Consider the following 22,887-nt stretch of genomic DNA (forward strand, 5'->3'; position numbering starts at 1 on the left):
AAGCTCCAGGGCTTGGTCCCTAGGACCACAAAACAAATTAAAAACTTACATAAGACAATAAGTTGTTCCTAGATACATGCGTATGAGTCTATGTATATGTTTGTACAAATATGAGAAAGGAAGTAGAATAGACATTAAACTCATGACTGCCTGCCTGTGGGAAATGAAGAAGGAGAAAGCATGGAGTAAGCTTCAGTAAAAGAGATTGTGTTTATTAGTAATGGTGTGTGTGTGTGTTGTTAAGGATCAAACCCAGAGCCTCGTGCATATATTGTATGCAGACTTTTCTGTTGCTCCAGCCGCTCCCCAAATAACCACATAGAGACTTAGTATTAATTATGAATGCTCAGACAATAGCTTAGGCTTATTTTAACTAACTCTTACAACTTAAATTAACCCATTTCTATTCATCTATGTGCTGCCCTGACGTTCATTTACCTCGTGTATGTACTTCTCATCCTGTTCGCTGTGTGTCTCTTGGCATCTCCTCACGACTCCTCAGACTCCATGCTTCTTCTTCCCAGCATCTGGCTCTCCTGCTCAATCTTATCCTGCCCAGCTATAGGCCAGTCAGCTCTTTTATTAACCAATGAGAGTAATATATATGTACAGTGTACAAAGATTGTTCCACAGCAGTGCATTCTTTACCATTGAGCTATACCTCCATCCTGGCAATGTCATATTTCTTTTCAAGTTAGTAAGAAGTTTGGGCATGATGGTGTACCAGAAGCATATGGATCTCTGTGATTTCGAAGCCATCCATGGCTGCACAGTGAAAGCCTGACTTTAAAAAAAAGAGCAAATGTTGGTATAGCTGTATATTTTTAATGTGTGTTCACAAATAACCTTAAATTTATAATATGCATGTTTATGTGTACTTTTTTTCCCTAGACATTCTTTCTCTGTGTAACAGTGCTGACTGTCCTGGAACTCGATTTGTGGACCAGGCTGGCCTCGAAATCACAGAGATTCACCTGCCTCTGCTTCCCAGGCTCTGGGATTAAAGGTGTGCACCACCACCACCACCACCACCACCACCACCTGGTTATGTGTTTTTTGCTTTGTTTTGTTTTGTTTTAGTTTTTTTGAGACAGAGTTTCTCTGTGAAACAGTCCTGGCTGTCCTGTACATGCGTGTGCATGCTTGTGGTGTTGGGGATTGAATTTAGGGCCTTGGACATGCAAGGCAAGCACTCTGTCACTAAGCTACATTCCCCAGACCTTTTGCTGCCTTTGTAATACTCCAGCAAACGTCGTCTGACGTGTGTCTGCATAGTCTGCAGTTCCTTCCTTGTGGCAGACTCTTAGATGCAAACTGTAGGTCAGACAACACACTCAGGTCAGGAAGATGGCTCAGTGGACAAAAGTGCTTACCCCACAAGCCTGACAGTCTGAGTTCAAATCCTGGAGCAGGTAGTGGGAGGGGAGAACTGACCCTTGAAAGTGGTCCTCTGACTTCTCCCTGTGTACTGTGGCACGTGTGTACCCACAGCCACACACAACAATAATAATCACTTCAACATTTTAATGGATATGACCGAGTTTCCTTTTAGAGTGGTTCCATAGAACTTTCCTTGGTGACGAAGGAGTCTGTGTGTGCCCTATCTGGTTCTCACAGCCATTAGTGTTAGCTGGCTAGTAACATGAGGCTGAGTGTGACTAAGAATGGAATTTTAAATTGTGTTTTAAAAAAGTGTGGGCCAGCGAGATGGTTCAGTGTGGCTCCTGCGGGTCTAGGGGCTTGGAATCATCATGCCTCTGGTCAGGATCCCTTGTGGTATCATTTAGTGCCCCACCATGTGTCAGAGCCCAAGGGACAGGCACAGAGAATGTGTGTCGCTGTGTATGTGTGTGTGTGTGCTCTGAGCTCCCACGACTGCTTCTGTCTGTTTATTTCACGCCAGTGGTTGATTTACTCCAGGAAAGTTTCTGTGGCTAACACGTCGGAAGAGTCCAAAGTGAAGGCTCTCTAGATCTGCTTCCAGCTCAGAGTGACTAGGCAGGAAGAGGATGATGAGCACAGGCCACCGATAGGAGAGCTGTGCCTTTGGCTGTTAGAGCAACCCAGGGCTATGTACCGGGGGCTTGTGTGTATTAAAGGCCTTGGCCAAGGTTACAGTAAGGCACCGATTGTCACCAATATCTTGAGAACCGTCTTTCTCTCTTCTAGGGTAAAACCCCAAAGGCTGTCATCCACATCAAGGACTTGAATGCCACCTTCCAGACGGAGAAGATAGGCCATCCCCATGGGCTGCAGATCACCTACAGGAGAGAGGGCCGCATCAGGAACCTCTTCGTTTATCATGACAGCGGGAAGGTGAGGTGGCTCAGGCTGCTTCTGCGGTCTCCAGCATGGCATCCAGTCCCCTGGGCTCTGCTCACCACCTCCACCACGCATTTCGCCATGTGCTTCCTCAGCTGCCCCTTGAGACCGGCCGCTGCTTGCCTGGATCTATTCCCGCTCTGTCATGAGTCAGAGACCTGAGGAAGACAGAACGGGGCGTAGGAGGTGAACCTTACAAGTCCTGGGAATGTATCTGGGCAGTGAGAGAAAAGCTAGTGGAGGGGGCCAGAGCCAGAAACGCCAAATCCGATGGCTGTGGCGGCACACACCAGGCCCCAGCCAACACTCAGGAGGCAACGTCAGGCGGATCTCTGTGAGTGTGAGGCCAGCCTGCTCTATACAGTGAGTTCTAGGCCAGCCAGGGCTACATAGTGTGATGACCACACACACACACACACACACACACACACACACACACACACACACACACACACACCCCAAATGAACAATGAAGACATGACAAGTCCAGGTAGGGCCGGAGATTGTGATTTGGGAGGAAAGGTGGATAAATCGGGCCAGGGCCTTTCTTTCCGCGTGTCACACACTGGACCGATGTTACCTGAGACTTCGTGAGTCTTCCCTCCCCCTCCCCCCGGAGTTGAGGACCGAACCCAGGCCCTTGCGCTTGCTAGACAAGCACTCTACCCCTGAGCTAAATCCCCAACCCCGACTTTGTGAGTCTTTAGGCTCAGTGCAGCCTGTGTTGCTTTTGGAGGGGACCTAGGTTCAGTTCCTAACACCCACATGGTGGTTCACAACTTCGCTTCCAGGGCAGCCAATGCCCTCCTCTGGTCTCTGTGGGCACCAGGCGCTTATGTGGTCATAGACATAGATGCAGGCAAAGCACGTATAGACATTAAGTAAAAACGAATACCTATTTTAAGAAAATTATTTTATTTTATGTATAGGGGTGTTTTATCTGCATGTATATCTGTGTAGCACGTGTGTGCCTTGTGCTCACTGAGGCCAGGATAGGGTATCTGATTCCCCTGGAATGGGAGTTACATATAGTTGTGAGGTACCATGTGGGTGCTGGGAGTCAAATCTGGGTCCTCTGGAAGAGCAACCAGTGCTCTTAACTGCTAAGTCATCTGTGCAGCCCCCAAATAAATAAATAAATAAATAAAAGGACTAGTCTTGGGGCACCCCAGACCCATTCAATTAGAAACTTTAACAGAGTCTTGGGTGACTAGGACATACAAAAAAAGTTTGAGAACCATTATGTGTCCATAATCCCAGGGATTGGCGGGCTGAGGCAGGAGGATCATGGGTTTGAGGCCAAATTGGGCTACATAGCAAGACTGGGACAGCAGAGCGCAATCAGGCAAAAGGGTGTATGTGGGACTGAACTGGTTCAGGTCCTCAGCATAGTCAGTGATGGAACAGGATGGAGATGCTAAGTGGTCATGGGGGAAGCATTGGCTGACATTTTGGGGTCATTTAACTTTGCTAGACATGCTCTTGGTGACTGTTATCCTTCATTTCTATAGAGACAGGGTTTCTTTGCGTAGCCCTGGCTGTCCTGGAACTCACTCTGTAGCCCAGGCTGGCCTCGAACTCAGAGAGATCCGCCTGCCTCTGCCTCCCAAGTCCTGGGATTAAAGACATGTGCCACTACGCCTGGCTAAAGCCTTGTTTAAAATTAGATTTCTTCATTTTATTTTATGTGTGAGTGTGATTCTGCTGGTGAGAGCCGATATCTGGAGCTAGATGAGTGGGCTTCCTAAGCGTGCCCCTCCCTGGGGATGGGACTCTGGCCTGCTCTCTAGTGCCCACCTCTGTTTTCATTTGATTATTGATTGGTTTTGTTTGGTTAGGGTTTTTTTTGTTTTGTTTTGTTTTGTTTTGAGAGTGTCTTACCAGGTAGCCCTTTATGGCTTGGAATTTGATGTATAGACCGGGTGGAACCAATCTGAGTGCTGATTAAAGATGTGCACCACACACCTGGCTCTCACAGGGCTTCATGCACCACCAGTGTGAAAGTGTTTCACGGCGGTGAGGGGCAGTAGAAGCATTAGTGGCTTGCAGTTACTATTTTATAGTTTTCTAGTTACTTGCTCGGGATTGTAGCAGATGTTGAAGGCAATCGCTGTTTTTTTTTTTTTTTTTTTTAACTTTTCTTTCTTTCTTTCTTTCTTTCTTTCTTTCTTTCTTTCTTTCTTTCTTTCTTTCTTTCTTTCTTTCTTTCTTTCTTTCTTTTTGGTTTTTCAAGACAGGGTTTCTCTGTGTAGCTCTAGATGTCCTGGAACTCATTCTGTAGACCATACTGGCCTTGAACTCATAGAGATCCCCCTGCCTGTGCCTCCCTAGTGCGGGGATTAAAGGCGTGCGCCACCACGGCCTTCCTTGTTTTCTTTTTTCGGTGCTGGGAACTTGACCCTGTGTATACTGGGTACCTTTTTTCTGGGGTGGCCCCCTTTACCTAATGCCTAAGACCCAAGAACTTTTGTGTTTCGTATTTTATTTTTTCTTTCTTTTTTTGCAGGAAGAGTCATGATTTGCTATGTAGCCCAGCTGGTCTTGAACTTGGAGCAATCCTCCTGCTTCAGCCTTCCTCCTGCCAAGATTATAGACATAGCCCTACACACTCTGCCAAGAAAGCCCTTAATCACCAGTGCAGGAGAGCTCAGTAGTCCAGGGAACTAGGCCCCTGGCTGGCCTGGGGGTGGAGAGGAACTTGTTGCATCCTGTTGAAACTGTAGTTAGATGATTTTCTCAGTCACCGTAGTGCCTCCAAGGCCTGCACCGCAGCTATCTGAGCAAGTCTTTCAGCCTCCTCATCCCAAAGTCCTGGAAGAGAGCATATCTGATAAGTCCAGCCCAGCCTCTGTGTTGGTCCAGCTGCTGTAGCTAAGACAGGGTGGGGATTGCAGGTGTGGGGGTTGAGGATCAGGCTGGCAGTTCTCAGAGGACGAAAGCTGGGGCAGGAGCCGAATGCTAACATCTAAACCAACCTATGGAATGACTACACTGTCGTAGCTAAGAGAGGGAGGGGTCAGGAGAGAGGGGGAGCAGGAAGTGGTGGGAACGTGGGCAGTGAGGGGGCAGCATGCAGGAGAGTTGCAATGGAGAACCTGGGACATGTTACAGTCCATGCACCAGGGGTTGTTGAATATTTTTATATTTTATATATTTGTATATATAAATAATATGTATTTTACATGTAAAATATATTTGTTCATATTTTTACATTATATATATGTGTTTTTATATGTAAAATACATTTGTTCATGTTTTTACATTTTTATATATCTTTGTATTCTATATTTTAAGTTATAGTTCTTGGTTGATAATCGCTCTTAGGTCCCTATGCAAGGTATAGTAACTGTCTCAGGTCAGAGGAGACCTTGGGTTTAGAATACCTGGAGACATCACAATCTAAAATAACACATTGCACTATGTTCCTGGCACCATCTTACTCTGTGTTTCATTTTGTGTGTTATTTTATGTGTACAGGTATTTTGCCTGTGTGTATTATCTCTATGCCATGTGCATGCACTGACTGTGGAGGTCAGAAGAGACCATCAGATCCCCTGGAAGTAGACTTACAGATGGTTGTGAGCGGCCATGTGAGTGCTGGGAATCAAACCCAGGTCCTTTGCAAGAAGAGACAGTGCTGTCAACCACAGAGCCATCTCTCTAACCCCTTGCTCTGTCTTGAAGCTACCAGTTGTATCAGCATAAATTTTCTTCTTGCTTGTTTGAGACAGAGTTTCACTATGTAGCTCTGGCTATCCTGGAACTCACTATGTAGACCAGGCTGGCTTCAAATACATATAGATTTACCCACCTCTGCCTGCTGAGTGCTGGGATTAAAGGTGTATACCACCATGCCCAGCCTTGGTATAAAATTTCTTTAGGAAAGAAAGAGAGAGAGAAGCCGGGGAGTGGGGGGTGGGGTGGGGGTGGCGCACGCCTTTAATCCCTGCACTCGGGAGGCAGAGGCAGGCGGATCTTTGTGAGTTTGAGGCCAGCCTGGTCTACAGAGTGAGTTCCAGGAAAGGCACAAAGCAACACAGAAAAACCCTATGTCAAACAAAGAAAAAAGAGAGAGACAGAGACAGAGAGGGGGGCAGGGAGGAAGGAAAGATGAGTGTGGCAACACACATTTATAATTCTGGTACTTGGGAGATAGAAGTTGGAGGATCACAACAAGGTTCAAGTGTGAGCTACATGGCAAGACCCTGTATCAAAAATAACAACCAAATACAAAGGTGTGGTAGTGCACACCTGCAATCCCAGGACGTGGGGGGAAGAAGCAGGAGGATCAACAGGTCAAGGATAGCCTCTGCTACTTAGCTGTTTGAAGAGGCCAGCCTGGGCTACATGAGACTGTGCTTCGAAAAACAAAAAAGCAAACAAACAAAAAAGTAGAAAAAGGCTCTGGAGATACAGATCAGTTGCAGCGGGCTTCCCTGGATACTGTATAAAGGGGCAGAGCAGGGAGGCTGGAGAGACGGCTCAGCAGTTAAAGAGCACTTGCTGTTCCTCCAGAGGACCTGGGTCCTGCTTTCATTATGCACATGGTGGCTAGCAGCTGCTTATAGCTCCAGTTACAGGGGATCCAAGACTCTCCTCTGTCCTCTGCAGGCAACACACACACTTGGGGGCACATGCATACATGTAGGCACTCACACATGCACATAAAATGAAAGCATGGGGGCAGGATGAAGAAAAGAGGAAGGATGTCTGACTAGAGAGCAGCTGGGAAGGCCTTGGAACATCTCCAGGCGAGATGATGTTGCTCCACGATGATGAAGGATGTAGTTAGTCTCTCACTGCGACAACATAAAAGTCCATCCAGTTGTGGCCTGGGCGCATGCCAGGTCCTGAGCATCTCTGATGCTCCCCCCGTACCCCAAGAAGTGTGTGTCCCACCAGCCCACAGCATCGCAGGACCTGAGAGTCCGAGGGTGAAGGGATGTGGTCTCAGGTCCGCTTCACACCCATGAGTCTCCTAACAGGAATCCAGGTGATTCTCACAAGCTTTAGGAAGTGTAGTAAACCATTTTGTGCAGCTCACACGGGTCTCTTTCCGTGGCTGGGAGGTCTTCCTGTCTGTGACTTCCGACTAGCTCAGGGCAGTCCCCTGGGCTCTGACATCACCCTATCCGGATGTCCCTAAATGTGACTGTGTGATGTGTATGTTTGCTGACCGCAGGTGCGTGTGCTGTAACCCTGCGACCTCCAGCCCCGCCACCAGGGTCCTCCCACAGTCACCCATCTCACCACCGTGTGTACTTTGAATTTTCCCCGGCAGGAGATAGTGGATTGGTTCAATGCTCTCCGTGCAGCCCGCCTGCAATACCTAAAACTGGCCTTTCCTGATCTCCCAGAGTCTGAGGTGAGCTAAATGTGGGCCTGGCTTCTGAGTCTCCCATCCCCTCCCCTTTTCTCTTCCTGTCTCCTGATAACTCTAAGATACTCAGGGGCTAGACTAGGTTTATGGCAGGTAAAGCCAGGGAGATTGGAGGGTAGCAAGTCTCTGCAGGGTCCAGGATCTCAGCCTTCGAACATCTTTGTGACCTCTCCTGCTAAAATATGCAAATGTGCCCTACATACTACATGCAAAGTGCTTTTGACCCATTTTATCTCATAACTCTTCCTATACAGTAATTACGTAGAACAGGCAATCGGGCTGGGTGATTATTCCTGTTAAGTGAGTAATGGAATGAGCCGTTCCCTGGGGATCACCGCTGTGTGCTGTGGTGCCCTGTTCCTGGGAAGAAGTTGGGTTCCTCCTCATTACAGGAGTGTATCTGCCTGTGGTGGTAAAGGTAACAGTAAGCTGAGAACTTCATTTTGATCATCCCCAGACATCTGGGACCTCCATCTATTTCTCCAAGACTTGTCTGGGGAAGCTGGAATGGCATGGGCCAGAGGATGATGTTTTAACTCAAGAAGCCTAGGCCCTCATGAATGCTCTGTCACTGACATGCTATGTGGATCCTTACAGATCATGGGCTTTTCTGAGCATGTTTCCATATTAGGAAAACAATGGTTGGTCCAGGTCTCCTTCAGGGTCCCTCTACCTATGAGGTTCTGTAATTGAAGATGTAGATTTGCTTTTGTTTTATTTGGTTTTTTATTTTGTTTTTTTTTTTGAGACAAAGTCTCTATATGTGTCCCTGACTGTTCTGGAATTCACTCTGTAGACCAGGCTAGCTTGGAACTCACAGAGATCTATCTGCCTCTGCCTCCTGAGTGCTGGGATCAAGGGTGTTCGCCACCACGCCAGCCTTGAGAACTTTTAAGCTTCCTGTTAAAAGGAATTTTTTTTAGTGATAGGGATAGAGAGACCATGCTGATACTTGGGTCTGTCTTTCTTTCTTTTTGACAGAATCTTTTATAACGCCTAGAACTCACTATGTAACTGAGGATGGTCTTGAGCTCCTCACCTTCCTCCCTCCACCTCCCAAATATTGATATTATAGGCCCAGTCACCACACACTGAAATCCTGAACTTTCTTTTTCGTGAGTTTTTTTTTTCTTTCTTTCCATTTTTTGTTTTAAGTTTTTGACATAAATTTATTTATTCTGTGTGTACACTAAGCCATCTTCCTGGGGTCTCGTGTGTGTGTGTGTGTGTGTGTGTGTGTGTGTATGTCTGTGTGTGTGTGTGTGTGTGTGTGTGTGTGTATGTCTGTGTGTGTGTGTGTGTGTGTGTGTGTCTGTGTGTGTGTGTGTGTGTGTCTGTGTGTGTGTGTCTGTGTGTGTGTGTGTGTCTGTCTGTGTGTGTGTGTGTGTGTGTCTCTGTGTGTGTCTGTGTGTGTGTGTGTGTCTGTGTGTGTGTGTGTGTGTCTGTCTGTGTGTGTGTCTGTGTGTGTGTCTGTGTGTGTGTCTGTGTGTGTGTGTATGTGTGTGTGTGTGTGTGTCTCTGTGTGTGTGTGTGTCTGTGTGTGTGTGTGTGTGTGTGTGTACACATATGCATGGGGAGGCTAGACATCAGCCTCATGTGCCATTCCTTAGCTGCTGCCCACCTTTATTTTCTTGAGACAGTCTCTCTCATTGGCTTGGGCTCTCCCATTAGGCTGGCCGGCCAGAGAGCCCCGAAGATCCTCCTGTCTGTGTCTCTCCAGTGCTGAGATTACCACACTCACGACCATGCTCGGTTTTTCATGTGGGTACTGCTGCCCAAAGCTCTGTCCTTGGAGCACATGGCAAGCATTTTGACCACAGGACCGTCTCCTCAGCCTGATCCTGGAGTTTCTTAGCCTCATCTCCTCATCTGTCAGACTTTTGGTGAAAGCCTAAACGTTCCTCAATTCCCAGGGTTTACAGGGAGCTGGATGTCTGGGATAGGGCCGACTTCAGGCTCAGTGATGTACCCATTTAGAAGTTCCCTAGGCTCGGTTCCAGCAAGGCCAGGGGTCAGGGCCCGAAGCTGAAGTCGCTGTGCTTAGTCAGCACCCAGAGCTGGTTGCTGCTGGTTCAGTGAAAGTCCAGAGTGCTGACTGCTGACCCAGGAGAGGGGAGGGTATGGAGCAGGTGCTCAGCCTTAGTTCACCTGGCCTGACTTCCTGTGTTTGCTAGCCTGTGTGGAGGACGTTAGCCTTTGACCAGTGTCCTCCAGGTTCCCTCGTCTCCTACCGGCCCTGCCTGCCCCTCTCTCTTGTCTTCCCTATGTTTAGGTGTGGTGCCCAGGCTTAAGAATTTGGTGCCTGGAACCCAGGAAGTATTTGCCGAGTTGTAATGCTTTCATCTGAAATGTGGTGTGGCTCAATAGTCTAGCGCGGGCCTCGTTTGTCTCAGAACATGAGTCTCATTCTCAGCATGAGGAGAAAGAAGCTAGGCTTGGTGGCCTATCGTCCCATCATCCCTTTGGAGGCTGAGGTGGGAGAATTGCAGAAAGCTAGAGGCCAGCCTGGGCTACACAGTGAGTTCAAAATCAGGTCAGCTCGGGGTACACAGAAAACATGTCAAGGTGGAGGAAGGAAGGGAAGGAGGGGTGGAGGAGGGGAATGAAGGAAGTAAACACCCTGGAGTCAGAGCCTAGGGTGCTGCCCAGCACATGACATCCCCCCTGAGCTCAGTGTGCCCATCTGTCATGTCACCATGGCCCGATGCCACCTGCCAGACCATCATGAAAACGGAGGGAGCCAGTGTCTGGAGTACAGGAAAGGATACTGAAGGAGAACTCCATCAGATGGCTTCCTTGTTTCTCTTGTTCCCCTAGGCCTAGACAAGCCCTGTGCTGGCTCAAACTCAGAATACGGAACCCTGGGGGTCCTAGTTTCTCCAAACAGAATAAATCCTATAGAATATGTTGAGGAGAAATGGAGTAGTCTAGCGTAGATTTTCATTTTGGGCCTCAACCTCTCTCTCTCTTGTTCCCTGTCATGATTCCCCATATCCCACCTCAGCTTTGCCCCTATAACTCCAGAGACCCTGCTGTTGGTCTTAGAAATCTAGGCTGCCATTTAAAGCCCTGGATTTGTCCAGTCCCCCTCTCCCCACTTCCAGGAAGCATAAGAAGTCGTGGTCAGTTTCCAGAAGCTTCTCTGAGCATAGGAAAGCAGGTTGTGAGGGCTGTTGGAGGTCACGGTAGGAAATGGACTCCCAGAGACAGAACCTTTACCAAGGTAACAGCTGGTTGAGGGCAGAGTGGTGCTAAGATTCTGGTCTCCCTCATTTATTTATTTATTTATTTGTTTATTTGTTTGTTTGTTTGTTTATTTATTTTATTATTTATCCAGAGCTGAGGACTGAGAGGTCTCCTTTCTTTCTTTCTTTCTTTCTTTCTTTCTTTCTTTCTTTCTTTCTTTCTTTATTTATTTATTTATTTATTTATCCAGAGCTGAGGACTGAACCCAGGGCCTTGCGCTTGCTAGGCAAGTGCTCTACCACTGAGCTAAATCCCCAACCCCAGATTCTGGTCTCCTAACACCCAGTCCAGAGTTTTCTCTTTTTGTCCACCCTGCTGTTTCCTCTTCATGGCCTGTGTCAGATTCTGTGAGCAGCTCTCAGCTGGCACGGGGAGGAGTCGGGTGCAGGGGCTCTGCCATCTTAACGGGGTGGTAGCATAGTGTGATGGTGCACAGGCCCGCTGCCTGTCAGCCCCGAGTGCGAATCTCACCACTTCATGCTATCAGCCATGTGACTCCAGCCAAGTCTCTGCTCCTATCTCTGGGGCCCGGTTTCTTTGTGAGTAAGGTGAGGCTGACAAAATCTACTGCCCAGGGTGGTCGGGAATTGTACCCAGAGCCTGCCACAGCAGACAAGTGGGTTTCTCCTCCTCTCCCTCCTCTTCTTCTTTTTGGCTTTTTGAGATAAGGCTTCACTAGGTAGCCCTAGCTATCTTGGAATTTACTCCGTAGACCTGGCTGGCCTCAAAAACAGAGATCTGCCTGCCTCTCTGCCTCCCAAGTACTGGGATTAAAGGCGTGCGCCACCACGCCTGTTGACAAGAGGCTCTCTGGACAGCCTTGCCTGAATCTGTAATCTGGGAGGAAGGATGCACTTAAATCATGACTGGGCCATGCTGGAAAACTCTACCGACATATCGGGGCCCGTTGACTGGCTTTGTTGAACTATTGGTATCATATCCAGCACACACTCCGAATATAACCCATCACACATGAGCAGTACACTCCCTTCTCCATTCCCAACTTCTCCTTTGTCTTGGGGCCTCGTTCAGTCTGAAGCTTTGGGTGTGCAGAGGGAGTCAGCCTTGTCTCTCCCCGCAGCTCGTGCCGCTCATCACCAGGAACTACCTCAAACAAGGCTTCATGGAGAAGACTGGTCCAAAGGTACATTTTCTGGGTTATTCAACACGGTCCGATCCCAGCTGCTCATGAAGCAGAAAAGCACGGGTGGGGGGTGGGGGAGGGCTGAAGAGAGAGGAAAAGGAGGAATAGTAATATCTGTGAGTCTCTGTGTTGAAGGACGGAGCAGAGACCAGGAGCTGGCTGCTGTGGGACCCAGCATTGCTCTAGGGGGTTCTGCCTCTCCTGTACCACCCTGTCATCCACATCAGAGTCTTTCCTCTGATTACCATCAGGCTTTAGCGAACCCTGGGAAAGCGATGCTGAGAAGGAATTCCCTAGAGAGAGAGCTGGGAGCAGATGTTTCTGAATCCACAGAGTCCGCCAAGACAGTGTCAGGGAGACACAGGCTAGCCTGAAAAAACATGGTCATGTATCCTCTCTCCTCCCACTCAGCCTGGCTCTTCATGACTACGCCCACACCCCCTCACCAGGGCCTGTGCCTTCACACTCATCTAAGGAGGAAGAGGAGCTGCCCCTGAGAGGAGGAGCCTGGGGTTTCCTGTAGACCAGACGAGGGTTACACAGACCCAGATTCTCAGGAGGCTGAGGCAGAAGAATGCGAGCTAGCCTGGCCTACATAACAAATTCAAAGTCAGCCTGTACTTAGAGAGCACCCCTCCCATCTCAAAATAAAAAAATGTAATAAGGTGGGGTTGGGTGTGGTGCATAGCTCCAGGTAAAGGACTTGCCTAGCATGCGTAAGTGCAGGGGTTCAATGCAAAAAAACACAATTATAATGTGGTACAGGATGGTTGTTAGGAGGATCCTGAAAAGTGTTGGAGGACCGTGTGAAAGAAAGCCTCAGGAGCTGTGCAGTGGTGGCACATGCCTTTAATCCCAGCACTCAGGAGGCAGGTGGATCTCTGAGTTCAAGGCCAGCCTGGTCTACAAAGTGAGTTCCAGGACAGCCAGAGTACACAAAAAAAAAAACCCTGTCTCAGAAAGGAAGGAAGGAAGAAAGGAAGGAAGGAAGAAAGGAAGGAAGGAAGGAAGGAAGGAAGGAAGGAAGAAAGAAAGAAAGAAAGAAAGAAAGAAAGAAAGAAAGAAAGAAAGAAAGAAAGAAAGAAAGAAAGAAAGAAAGAAAGAAAGGAAGAAAGAAAGAAAGCAAGCCCCGGGAGTTGGAAACATGGTCAAATGGTGGTGTGCAGCCTCCTTCCCTCAGAAGCCAGACACAATCCCTGGTTCTTGCCTCAGGTCTCTCTCCTCCCTGACCTAGGTTACAGTTGAACCAAGGCCAGCACTTTCAACTTTGTGAGCAGAAGCCACTTCTGACTTTCCTGGCTTCCTTTTTTCTGAGACTTCTTTGTCCGCAGTCGGAGAAAGAGGGAAGTACCCCTTCCACTCCCCGGGCAGCACCTGGCAGTGCCCAGCAAAGCTGACAGAGGGAGGAAGGGGGTGAGGGGCGGGCAGACAGGGGCTGGGCGGAGCCTTCAGGGTCTGAGCAGGTGCTGGATCATGGTGGGGTACTCTAATTCCAGCACTCCCGAGGTAGAAGCTGGGGAACCCCTGCAGGTTTCAGACCAGCCAGGACTACACAGGGAGACCCTGTCTCAAAACAATCAAGCAAACCAACCAATAAACACCTCAGAGTCTGAGTAGGTGTTCAGACCTGTGGACCCTAGAACCAGTTTGGCGGGACTCCAGACCCAGCTCTGCTGTGAGGGCCGGCCTCTGGGGAGGGGATGCGCTCCCTGAGCTGGCCCGGGGAGAAGCTATGGTGTCTGATCCCAGAAGCCAGGCTGGAGAACCAGCGTGATGACCTCTGAGCTGGCCCTGACCTTTGTGCCTGGCTTTGTCATGTCTGGTAAGAGGTTCCTCCTTTTGTAGCAGAGAGAACCCTTCAAGAAGAGATGGTTTGCCCTGGATGCCCTGGAGCGGAGGCTGCTGTATTATAAGAACCCCCTGGTAAGAGCCGTTCCTGACACCTCCTTAGCGTGTTCCCAGTCAGGTGGGCTAGTGTTGATCTCAGAGTGTACAGAAAGACCCTCTCCCAAACCCCAGGACAGGGGAACCTGTGACAGGAAAGCCTGTGCCCCGCTTCTCCCCCGTGCCCCTGCTTCTCACTGAGCTCCACTCAGGATTCCCCAGCCCTGACAACTGTGGTTAAAGTCACGTGCAACCAACCCCTCCTTTGTAACCAGGAGATCTAGAGTGGAGTGGTTAGGGCTGTGGGCTCAGGAACCAGTTTGGCTGGACTCTGGGCTCTGGGCTCTGTCCCGCCATGGTAGAGCCCTGCCCTGGGCTGGGTATGCTCTTAGCTCTCTATGCTGCATTTCCCTTCTTCCCAAAATATCGGCTTAGCATGAATGTCTGACTCAGAGGCGGCCATGATGAATATAGAAGTTGCTAACATGTAAACCACTTGAGCTGGGTCTGGGGGTACCAGCCTGTAAGTGATCCCAGCGACTGGGGAGGCTGAGACAGTTGGATGGCAAATTCAAAGACCTCCAGGGCTTCGGAATAAATTCAAGGCCAATCTGTGTAACTTAGTGAGACCTTGTCTCAAAATTAGAGAGGGGAGGAGCCGAGGCGCAGCGGTAAAGGGTTGGCCTAGCATGTCTGAGAGTCTACAGTCAATCCCCAGTGCCCAAAACAAACAAACAAAGTACAGCCTTCGAGTTCCCAGTGCCGGGTGTATTCTCTATATGTTAGTGACTCCACGGTGTGCAATATAGATTTTAATGTTTCAAATTCGAAGTCCCTTCTGGCAATGACATGCACATCTCTTTACCAAGCTTGACCTTGGGACTGGCAGGGTTGCGAGGGCCCCTCTGCCCCCAGGACAGCCTCTGAGGACCACATGCCTTCCATTTCCAGGATGCTTTTGAGCAGGGCCAGGTTTTTCTGGGAAGCCGGGAGCAGGGATATGAAGTGTGCGAGGACTTGCCCAAGGGTATCCGGGGGAACCGCTGGAAGGCCGGACTCACTGTCATCACTCCGGAGCGGAAGTTCATCTTCACCTGCCCCAGTGAGAAGGAACAGCGGGAATGGCTGGAGAGCCTGCGGGATGTCCTGTCCAGTCCCCTGTCACCCCTCAACCTCCTCAGTGAGAAGTGGTGGGGATGGGTGGGCTTGCTTGGGAGTTCTTTGGGGTGAGGACAGAAAAGGGATTTTGACTGTGGTCCCGGAAGGGCCTGACTCAGCGTTTTGAGCTGCCCTTACACTTCCTGCCAGAGAAAAGCACACGCATTGCACATTATTGCCAGAAAGTTCCCTCTGCACAAGTTCCTCTATGCAATTGTCCCCACAAGCTTCAGGAGGAGTCTGGTCTAGCAGCACTGTACCTACCCAGCGGCTCAGACTCCCCACACCCTTGGCCCTTTTCTCATAAGACAATGCTGCCCTAGTATCCTTAGCTCACCCTGCCAGGATCCTCCCCACCCCCAGGGTAGGCTATTTTTAGTGTTCTCCCTTTCCTCACCCCTCTCCTTTGTCTGTCTCCCTCCCCTGCTCCTCCTCTTCACCCCAGTGTCACAAGGAGACTGTTCCCATCTGTAGCCAGCCCTGTGAAAAGCAGATGTGCTGAGTTAAGGAGGAAGCATCTGGGCCAGGGCTGAGCTTCTGGGGCAGAAAGGAAAAGCTCTATGTTTGGGAAAGTACAGACTGAACAGGTGACCCCGACAGCCCCGGGGGGAAGCCGTTGTGCCTTCCTAGACTCGCCAGTATAAATGCAACTGTCACAGCCTGGCATGGGAGCTCTATCACCTTTAATCCCAGCACTTCGGAGGCAGAGGCAGGTAGAACTCTGTGAGGTAGAAGCCAACCTGGTCTACAGAGTGATTTCCAGGACAGCTGGGGCTACACAGTGAGACCCTGTCAAAAAAAAACAAAAACCAAAACCAACTAAACCCCTACCCCACAACTGTCTACACTGTCCAGTTCCCAAAGCCCAAGACTCAGGAGATCATGGATGACGCGTTCCGGTTGCTGCCCTCTGTTCTCTGTGCACCAGAACTTCTGTGTCTCCGCCCTGCTTTCCTCTCCCCTTTTACCTATGTGTCTGTCTCCTGGCGATCTCCTTCGGTCTGGTTTTTTTTCTTCATTTTACTCTCATTTAAAGTGTCCTTTTGCTTTCAGCGCTGTGCTGGCTCCCTCTGTCACCTCACGTGCGTCCCCTTGGCTATTCCTTTCTTCCAGCAGGACGGCACTAGCATGGCCACCTTCCCCAGTCCTCTTGTTTCCCTTACAGCGGCGCCAGCAGAGAGTGGCTGTGGCCTCAGGTGACCCGTCTCCGTCTCCAAAGAGCTGGCTGGCCACTGAGCCCCTGGAATCCTGGAGAAGCGTTCGCCTCTGCCCTGGTTGTCCAGAAGGAAGCCCCAAGGCCAGCAGCTGGCCCTGTCAGTGAACTCTGTCAAGACCAAGGGTGTGGTTTATCTTCTGGCTCCCAGGATCCTTCCAGCAAACATGTCCTAGCCGCGGGGAGCTGGTACGAGGAAGAATTTAGCTCTCCAAGCTTAGAAGTGTTGAAGGCTTTCTCATATCTGCACCGAGAGATGGGTGCGGGGATGCATGCCTGTCAAGAGGCAGGAGTGCCTTGAGTTCAGTGCCAGCCTAGACCATACAGGGAGTTCAAGTCCAGCCTGAGTTACATAGCAAGACCTTGTCTCAAAAAAACAAAAACAAAAGCAAGCAAACAAACAGCAATAAAAACTACAGAGAGGAGGTAAAAAGGACCCTCGGCATCAAGATTGTGCAAGCAGAAAAAAAATGTAAAAGTTTAATCTGAACCTAACTATGCAGAAATAATCATTCAAATATCACTTGCATGTTACTATAAAACTATCCTGGACTCTTCAAATATCAATATTAAAAGATAAAATTGGCTGGACATGGTGATGCACGCCTTTAGGTCCATGCACTCAGCAGGCAGAGGAAGGTGGATCTCTGTGCGTTCAAGGGCAGCCTGGTCTACATATCAAGTTCTAGGACAGCCAGGGCTATATAGAGAGAATTTGCTTAAAAAAAAACTGAGCTGAGGGGGAGACACAGACAGACAGACCAAAGACAGGGGTAGTGGTACTATAATTTTAGCATCAGGGAAGTAGAGGCAGGAAGGTCAGAGGTTCTGCTGTTATGCATAAAGAGCTCAAGGCTAACCTGGGCTACATGAGACCCTGATTCAAAGAAGAGCAAACAAAAACCAAAAACCAATAGCAAGTCATGGCAACCAAATGCAGTTTGGGACTCTTGACTGGAACCTGGATTTTAAAAGGGGGCTGGAGGTCTGGAGAGATGGCTCAGCAGTTGGGAGCACTGATTGTTTTTCCAGAGGACCTGAGTTCAAATCTCAGCACCCACATGGCAGCTCACAACTATCTGTAATTCCAAGATCTGACACCCTCACACAGACAAACATGCAGACATAAAAATAAATAAAAAAGAGAAGCTTTGGGGCTGGAGAGATGGCTCAGCAGTTAAAGCATTGGCTGCTCTTCCAGAGGACCTGGGTTTAATTCCCAGCACCCACATGTTAACTCACAACTGTAATTCCAGTTCCAGGGGATCTGACACCCTCACACCAATACACATAAAATAAAAAAAAGAAGCCACTGTAAAGGACATAATTGATTTTGGAAAAATTAGGACCTGAATGCATATTAGCTAACAGTATTGTAAAATTGTGACAAGATGTGTTGTATAGAGTGTTCCTGTTCTTTTTTTTTTTTTTTTTTTTTTCTTTTTTTTTGGTTTTTCGAGACAGGGTTTCTCTGTGTAGCTTTGCGCCTTTCCTGGAACTCACTTGGTAGCCCAGGCTGGCCTCGAACTCACAGAGATCCGCCTGGCTCTGCCTCCCGAGTGCTGGGATTAAAGGCGTGCGCCACCACCGCCCGGCAGAGTGTTCCTGTTCTTAGGGGACAACGTGCTGAAGTAAACTCTAAATGATGACTGTGGCCAATTTTTAAATGGTTCAGCTAAAAAAAAATCACTATATGTAGACATGTACACAAATAGAATGCACACCTGTGCATATCTATATCTCTATACACAGAGCACACCACTGATGAATCTAGATGAAATGTAGATGGGCATTTATTTTCCTACCTGTGAACATTTTATATAGATTTGAGTTTTCATATTAAAAAGTTGATAAACACCCAGTCTTCACTCCTCAAAGACAACGGTTTTCCTTCAAGAATCCAAGAATCCAATATCCCTGGAGCCCACGGGGCATGGTGGGTACATCTGCAGACTCAAGTACTCAGGGGGTTTGGCAGGACCACCTAAGCCAGAGAGTATGAGAACACTCCTGGCCACCTTGCCAGATACTGTCTCAGTGTTCCTGGGAGGGGCTGGAGGCAAAGCTCAGTGGGAGAATGTGTGCTTGTGTTTGCCAGGAACAGAGGCGACCAAAGGGAGGTACTGGGGTAAAAGTATTTACCAAACCAGAACAGATAGAAAAAATATTAAATAAAATGCTGCAAGGGACAGAGACTTGGAGACATCTCAGAGAGCACTCCCCTGCTCCCACGGAAAGGGCGTTCCTGCATAACAATTAAGGGGAGTTACTCATCTCCTGCGCTGGTTGTTGTATGGATATCTGTGTACATAGAACTGACATCTCACCATCTTGCTAGCTAGTACATTTCCAGTGCCCGCCCGTTGGTCTTCTTGAGACTGGCTCTTCCTGGGCCATTAGAGCTAAGCTCTGAAAGTCTGTATGAGGAATCGCAAGTCATTGGGGCCAGGCTCCAAACAGTCAGGGTCTGGTTGTTAAAGTGGGGGAATTTCTCCTTGTAGTTTTAGGCTTCCCGCCCTCCCCCACTAGGCTTAGCATACTTCAATCATTAGCACTTAAATAAAATAATAGTTTTTAATTTTTTTCCCAAAAGGGCTGCAGAGACAGCTCCGTGTTAAGAGCATTTGCCCACAGAGGACTCTAGCTTCCAGCGCCCACATGGAGGTTCACAATGCTAGCTCCAGTTCCACGTGATCCAGCGCCCTCTTCTGGCCTCCACAGGCACTGCATGCACAAGTTACCTTTACATACATGTGGATCAAACATACACATACAGCAAAACTAAATCTTTAAAAAAAAGTTTTTTACTTTTGGTTGTTCGAGACAGGGCTTCTCTGTGTAGCCCTGGCTATTCTGGAACTCGCCCTGTAGACCAGGCTGCCCCCACATTCACAGAGATCCCTCCTGCCTCTGCTTCCCGAGTGCTGGAATTAAAGAAGTTTGCCATCACCACCTGGCAAAAAATAAAAAATTTTAAAAGGAAGAAAATAGGGTAGGTTTTCTGGTTACCACTGCCAAGCTTAAATTTTTTTTTTTTTTTTTTTTTGATACAGGGTTCCTCTGTGTAGCCTTGGCTGTCCTCGTTAATATTCTGATCCCTCCCCTTGGCATCACTGCGTCTGCCAAGCATGCCAGCATGTTTCCTTGCACGCGCAGGATACCCTCGGGTCCATTCCCCCCACCCCCTCCCCGCATATAACAATAAATCATAGTAGTCCTGGAACAGGCTAACCCCCTGAGTGCTGGGATTAAAGGACTGCCTGGATAAAAAAAAGTTTTTAAAAAGTTCCTCAGAGAGGCAGAGGCAGGTGGATCTCTGTGAGTTTGAGGCCAGCCTGGGCCACAGAGTGAGTTCCAGGACACGCTCCAAAGCTACACAGAGGAACTCTGTCTCAAAAAACAAAACAAAACAAAAGTTCCTCAGAGAATTCCATTTTTGTGCACATTTGAGAAGAAATAGAAACTCAAGACAATAAGAAAATGATGCCGCCTTCATTACCTCGGTGCTTTGGAAGGCTGAGTTTTCTGGGTCCAGTTCTGCCTTTAACTTGAGACCACAAGAAAAGTCATTTCACTGTTTTTATATTTAAAATGAGGAAGTCAGGGAGGTTGGATGGCTCAGTAGTTAAGATCCCTTTCTGCTTTTTCGGAGGATTTGAATTCCCAGCAATCACATCAGCTAGCTCGGAAGTAAGTGAAAGGACCAAGCAGACTCCATAACAGGCTGCTCAGTCTTCTCTCAGAGATCAGGCCTCAATTTCAGTTTCCTGAGACTTGAGCAAGCAGTTTCTGGGAGGGCCATGAACAAAAGACATAGTCCTTGCAGTAGCTCCCTTTCCGCACGTACTCTGACTGCTCAAAGTTCAGCCAGATGTTTACTGTCTGGGACCCCTCACCAACTTAGAGTTATGTGCATGAGTCAAGGACAGAGCCTGGACCACTGAGCCAGCCCCCACAGTCAGTAAGTGCTTGGCCAGCCAGCCCCCATGGTGGCTCAAGGACAAAGCCTGGGACTTGTGCCGGACAGCCCCCAAAGTGATAATTGTAACCACCAACCAGTAAATTCAAAGGTTACATACCCTCACCCAATTAAAAGAGAACAGAGATAAAAGTAAACCAGTCCGAGTTGCACCCGTACAAACACCTCCCCCTCCCCAACTCCCCTGAAGGGCTTGTGGTTTTTGCCTTTAAATAGCTAGCCACACAAAGAAAGAGCAACTCCTCCCTGCCTCACTGTATTGGGTGTAGGAATGAGTTCCCTGTCTAGACTTGTATCTACAGAATAAACCTTGCTGATGCATTCTGGACATCCAAGGTCTTCGGTGGTCTCTTTTGGGGGGGGGGTGTCACAATCTGGGCATAACATTTGGTTCCCTGACCGGGAACCCCAGAGACCCCACCGGGACCCTCAAGGGTCCAGAGGTTTATTGACATCTACCGGTAAGAGCGCTCTCTGTCTTGTCTCTGTCTCTGTCTTGTCTCGTTACATTTTGCGCCGGTCAACTGATTTGTACTTTGCAGGATTTGTACTTTGCAGGCTCAATTTGTACTTTGCAGGCTCTCACTGGGACAGATGTGTCTGGACAGTGATCCTGGGAGGGAAAGAGAGACATCTCATTCCCTGATTTGGGCAAGGGACCCCATAGTCCCGAGCCATTTGGGGCCACCTCAGAGGTGACCATTTGGTTTTAGGAGTCTCCTCCAGGGAGTGCTCAGGAGAGGAGCATCTTTGGGTACCTTCCCCCATGGTGGGAGGAAGTGCCACTTTGTATTTTGTCCCGGGAAATTGTCAGAGCCATTTTGTGGGGTTTTTTTTTGTATGTTTTATTGTGGTCATTGTTACTTTACACCCTGTTTCTCTTCCAAGAAAAAAGGTGCATGTCTGACTGACAGGGATGTGGAAGCCCCCTGATGTCTGATCAAGGACAGAGATCCTCGATTCTGGATTGTCTTTGGTGTGATTGAGCCTGGAGGGTCACTCCCCCCAGAGCACATCAGGCTGTCATTGTTCTTGGAGCTTTGTTGGTTGTCTCTTTGGGGCAAAGTTTTTTCGTGTGCCCTTGGTCTTGTGTGTAGTGTGTTAACTGTTCTCATTGTTGACTTGACTGTGATGGACGCTATGGGACAGTCCCCTTCTTCTCCACTAGACCTTTGCCTAGCGCACTGGAGGGATGTGCGAGCCACAATTGAGGGGCTTGCTAGCTGTGAATGAGGCCATCATCATCTCAGTGCTGATGTGCCGGTACTTGGATTGTCTGTGTAAATGTTATCTTTTCTGCTACTCACCTCCCTCATTTTCCTGGAGAGAAGGAGAGAGAGGCACAGCGAGGGCCACCTCCCTCCCTCCCTAGCTCTCTTGCTATCAGGACTGCAGCCAACTGGCTGCTCTCACAGGGTGGGGTGCGTGTTCTCGGTACAGGCAGGCTAAAATGAGAGCTCTGGACAGGGCAATGGGGACTGCCTGCAATTGACAAAACTGTGTGAACACTGAACAGAGAATCTGACTTTAGTCAGAGGAGTTAACAAAAACTTTTTTTTTTTCAGGAACACTGGCAACCAAGGACACACTCTATGCTCACTGCTCCCCCTCCCTTCCTTTACTGTGATAACTTCAAGGTCTCTTCTGCCAGCCACCAACTTCTCTTGTTAACCCTTCTCTGTCCTGATATTGCTTAAAAAAGAAATGTTAAATTACCAGTCCAAGATACTGGGAAAATTATGCTTTTGTTTCCACAGGAAAAATAAAAATTTACATGGGTTTTGGTCATTTGAGTTTAATGAGTTACAAATACTTGCCATCATTTAAGAGAATTGGGTACAAATTATTGTTGGTTAAGATAAAAGTTTAAATAAATGATTTTTTGATTTGAGGAAGCAGTTTAAGATGTAAAAATTTAAAGACTTAAGCATGTCATGAGGGTTTGAGTATGTGATATTTTAGAGATGAATAAATAGTTTGAGGTAAAAAAATAATGAAACTTTAAAGTCTAACTTTAAAGTTTAAGTAAGTTATAAGGTTTAGGGGACAAGATATAAAGGTTTTAGATATAGAAATATAAAACATGTTTTAGAAAGAAGGAAAATATGTAAAATGCAAGTTATTGGATTATGTAAAAGCAAGTTATAAAGGTCTGAGGATAAAAAGGCTTAAATAATGATTAAAAAATGACTTGAGGTATATAAAAAAATGAAACATGTTTCAGATTTCTTTCTCTTGCTATTCTGCTGTTACATGGAGACTCCAAAGGGTCATAGTTTTAAAAATGTCTGTCTGCTCTGCAGGTATGAATGAAAATGTGGCCATATGTATGTTTGGTTTTGAATGTGTGAGTTTGCATGCATGTCTTTCTGTGTTAAGGAACACAAGTTAATACTAGTCATCGGCTATCCAGATACTAGTTTAAAGCATAAACTGTTCTATTTAAATAAAAAAAAACCTGAGAGGTATATTTGACTAATATATCTATAGGAGAACAAATTAGCCTGGTTATTGTTACCAAACTTAGAGATATTTTCAAGATTAGGCCTAGATTTGTTTGG

The 22,887-nt window shown here is 47.9% G+C and overlaps 1 protein-coding gene across 4 annotated transcripts in view; it reads left to right on the forward strand.

Annotated features, from left to right (window-relative positions):
• Adap2 (ArfGAP with dual PH domains 2) overlaps window positions 1–16,938 on the forward strand; it is a 28,505-nt gene extending 11,567 nt beyond the window's left edge. For 2 of the 4 annotated variants that reach the window (XM_028866949.2, XM_028866951.2), the window contains 6 exons: window positions 2,170–2,316; window positions 7,604–7,687; window positions 12,030–12,092; window positions 13,938–14,015; window positions 14,928–15,156; window positions 16,300–16,938. In XM_028866949.2, coding sequence (XP_028722782.1) covers window positions 2,170–2,316; window positions 7,604–7,687; window positions 12,030–12,092; window positions 13,938–14,015; window positions 14,928–15,156; window positions 16,300–16,334 — 636 coding nt within the window. In that variant the 3' untranslated portion in view covers window positions 16,335–16,938. The remainder of the gene's footprint in view (window positions 1–2,169; window positions 2,317–7,603; window positions 7,688–12,029; window positions 12,093–13,937; window positions 14,016–14,927; window positions 15,157–16,299) is intronic. The other 2 variants (XM_028866950.2, XM_037200671.1) reach the window with 2 other exon arrangements.
• Window positions 16,939–22,887: the final 5,949 nt, after the last annotated feature.

Source organism: Peromyscus leucopus, chromosome 8b (genome assembly GCF_004664715.2).
Source record: "Peromyscus leucopus breed LL Stock chromosome 8b, UCI_PerLeu_2.1, whole genome shotgun sequence".
Classification (NCBI taxonomy): Eukaryota; Metazoa; Chordata; class Mammalia; order Rodentia; family Cricetidae; genus Peromyscus; species Peromyscus leucopus.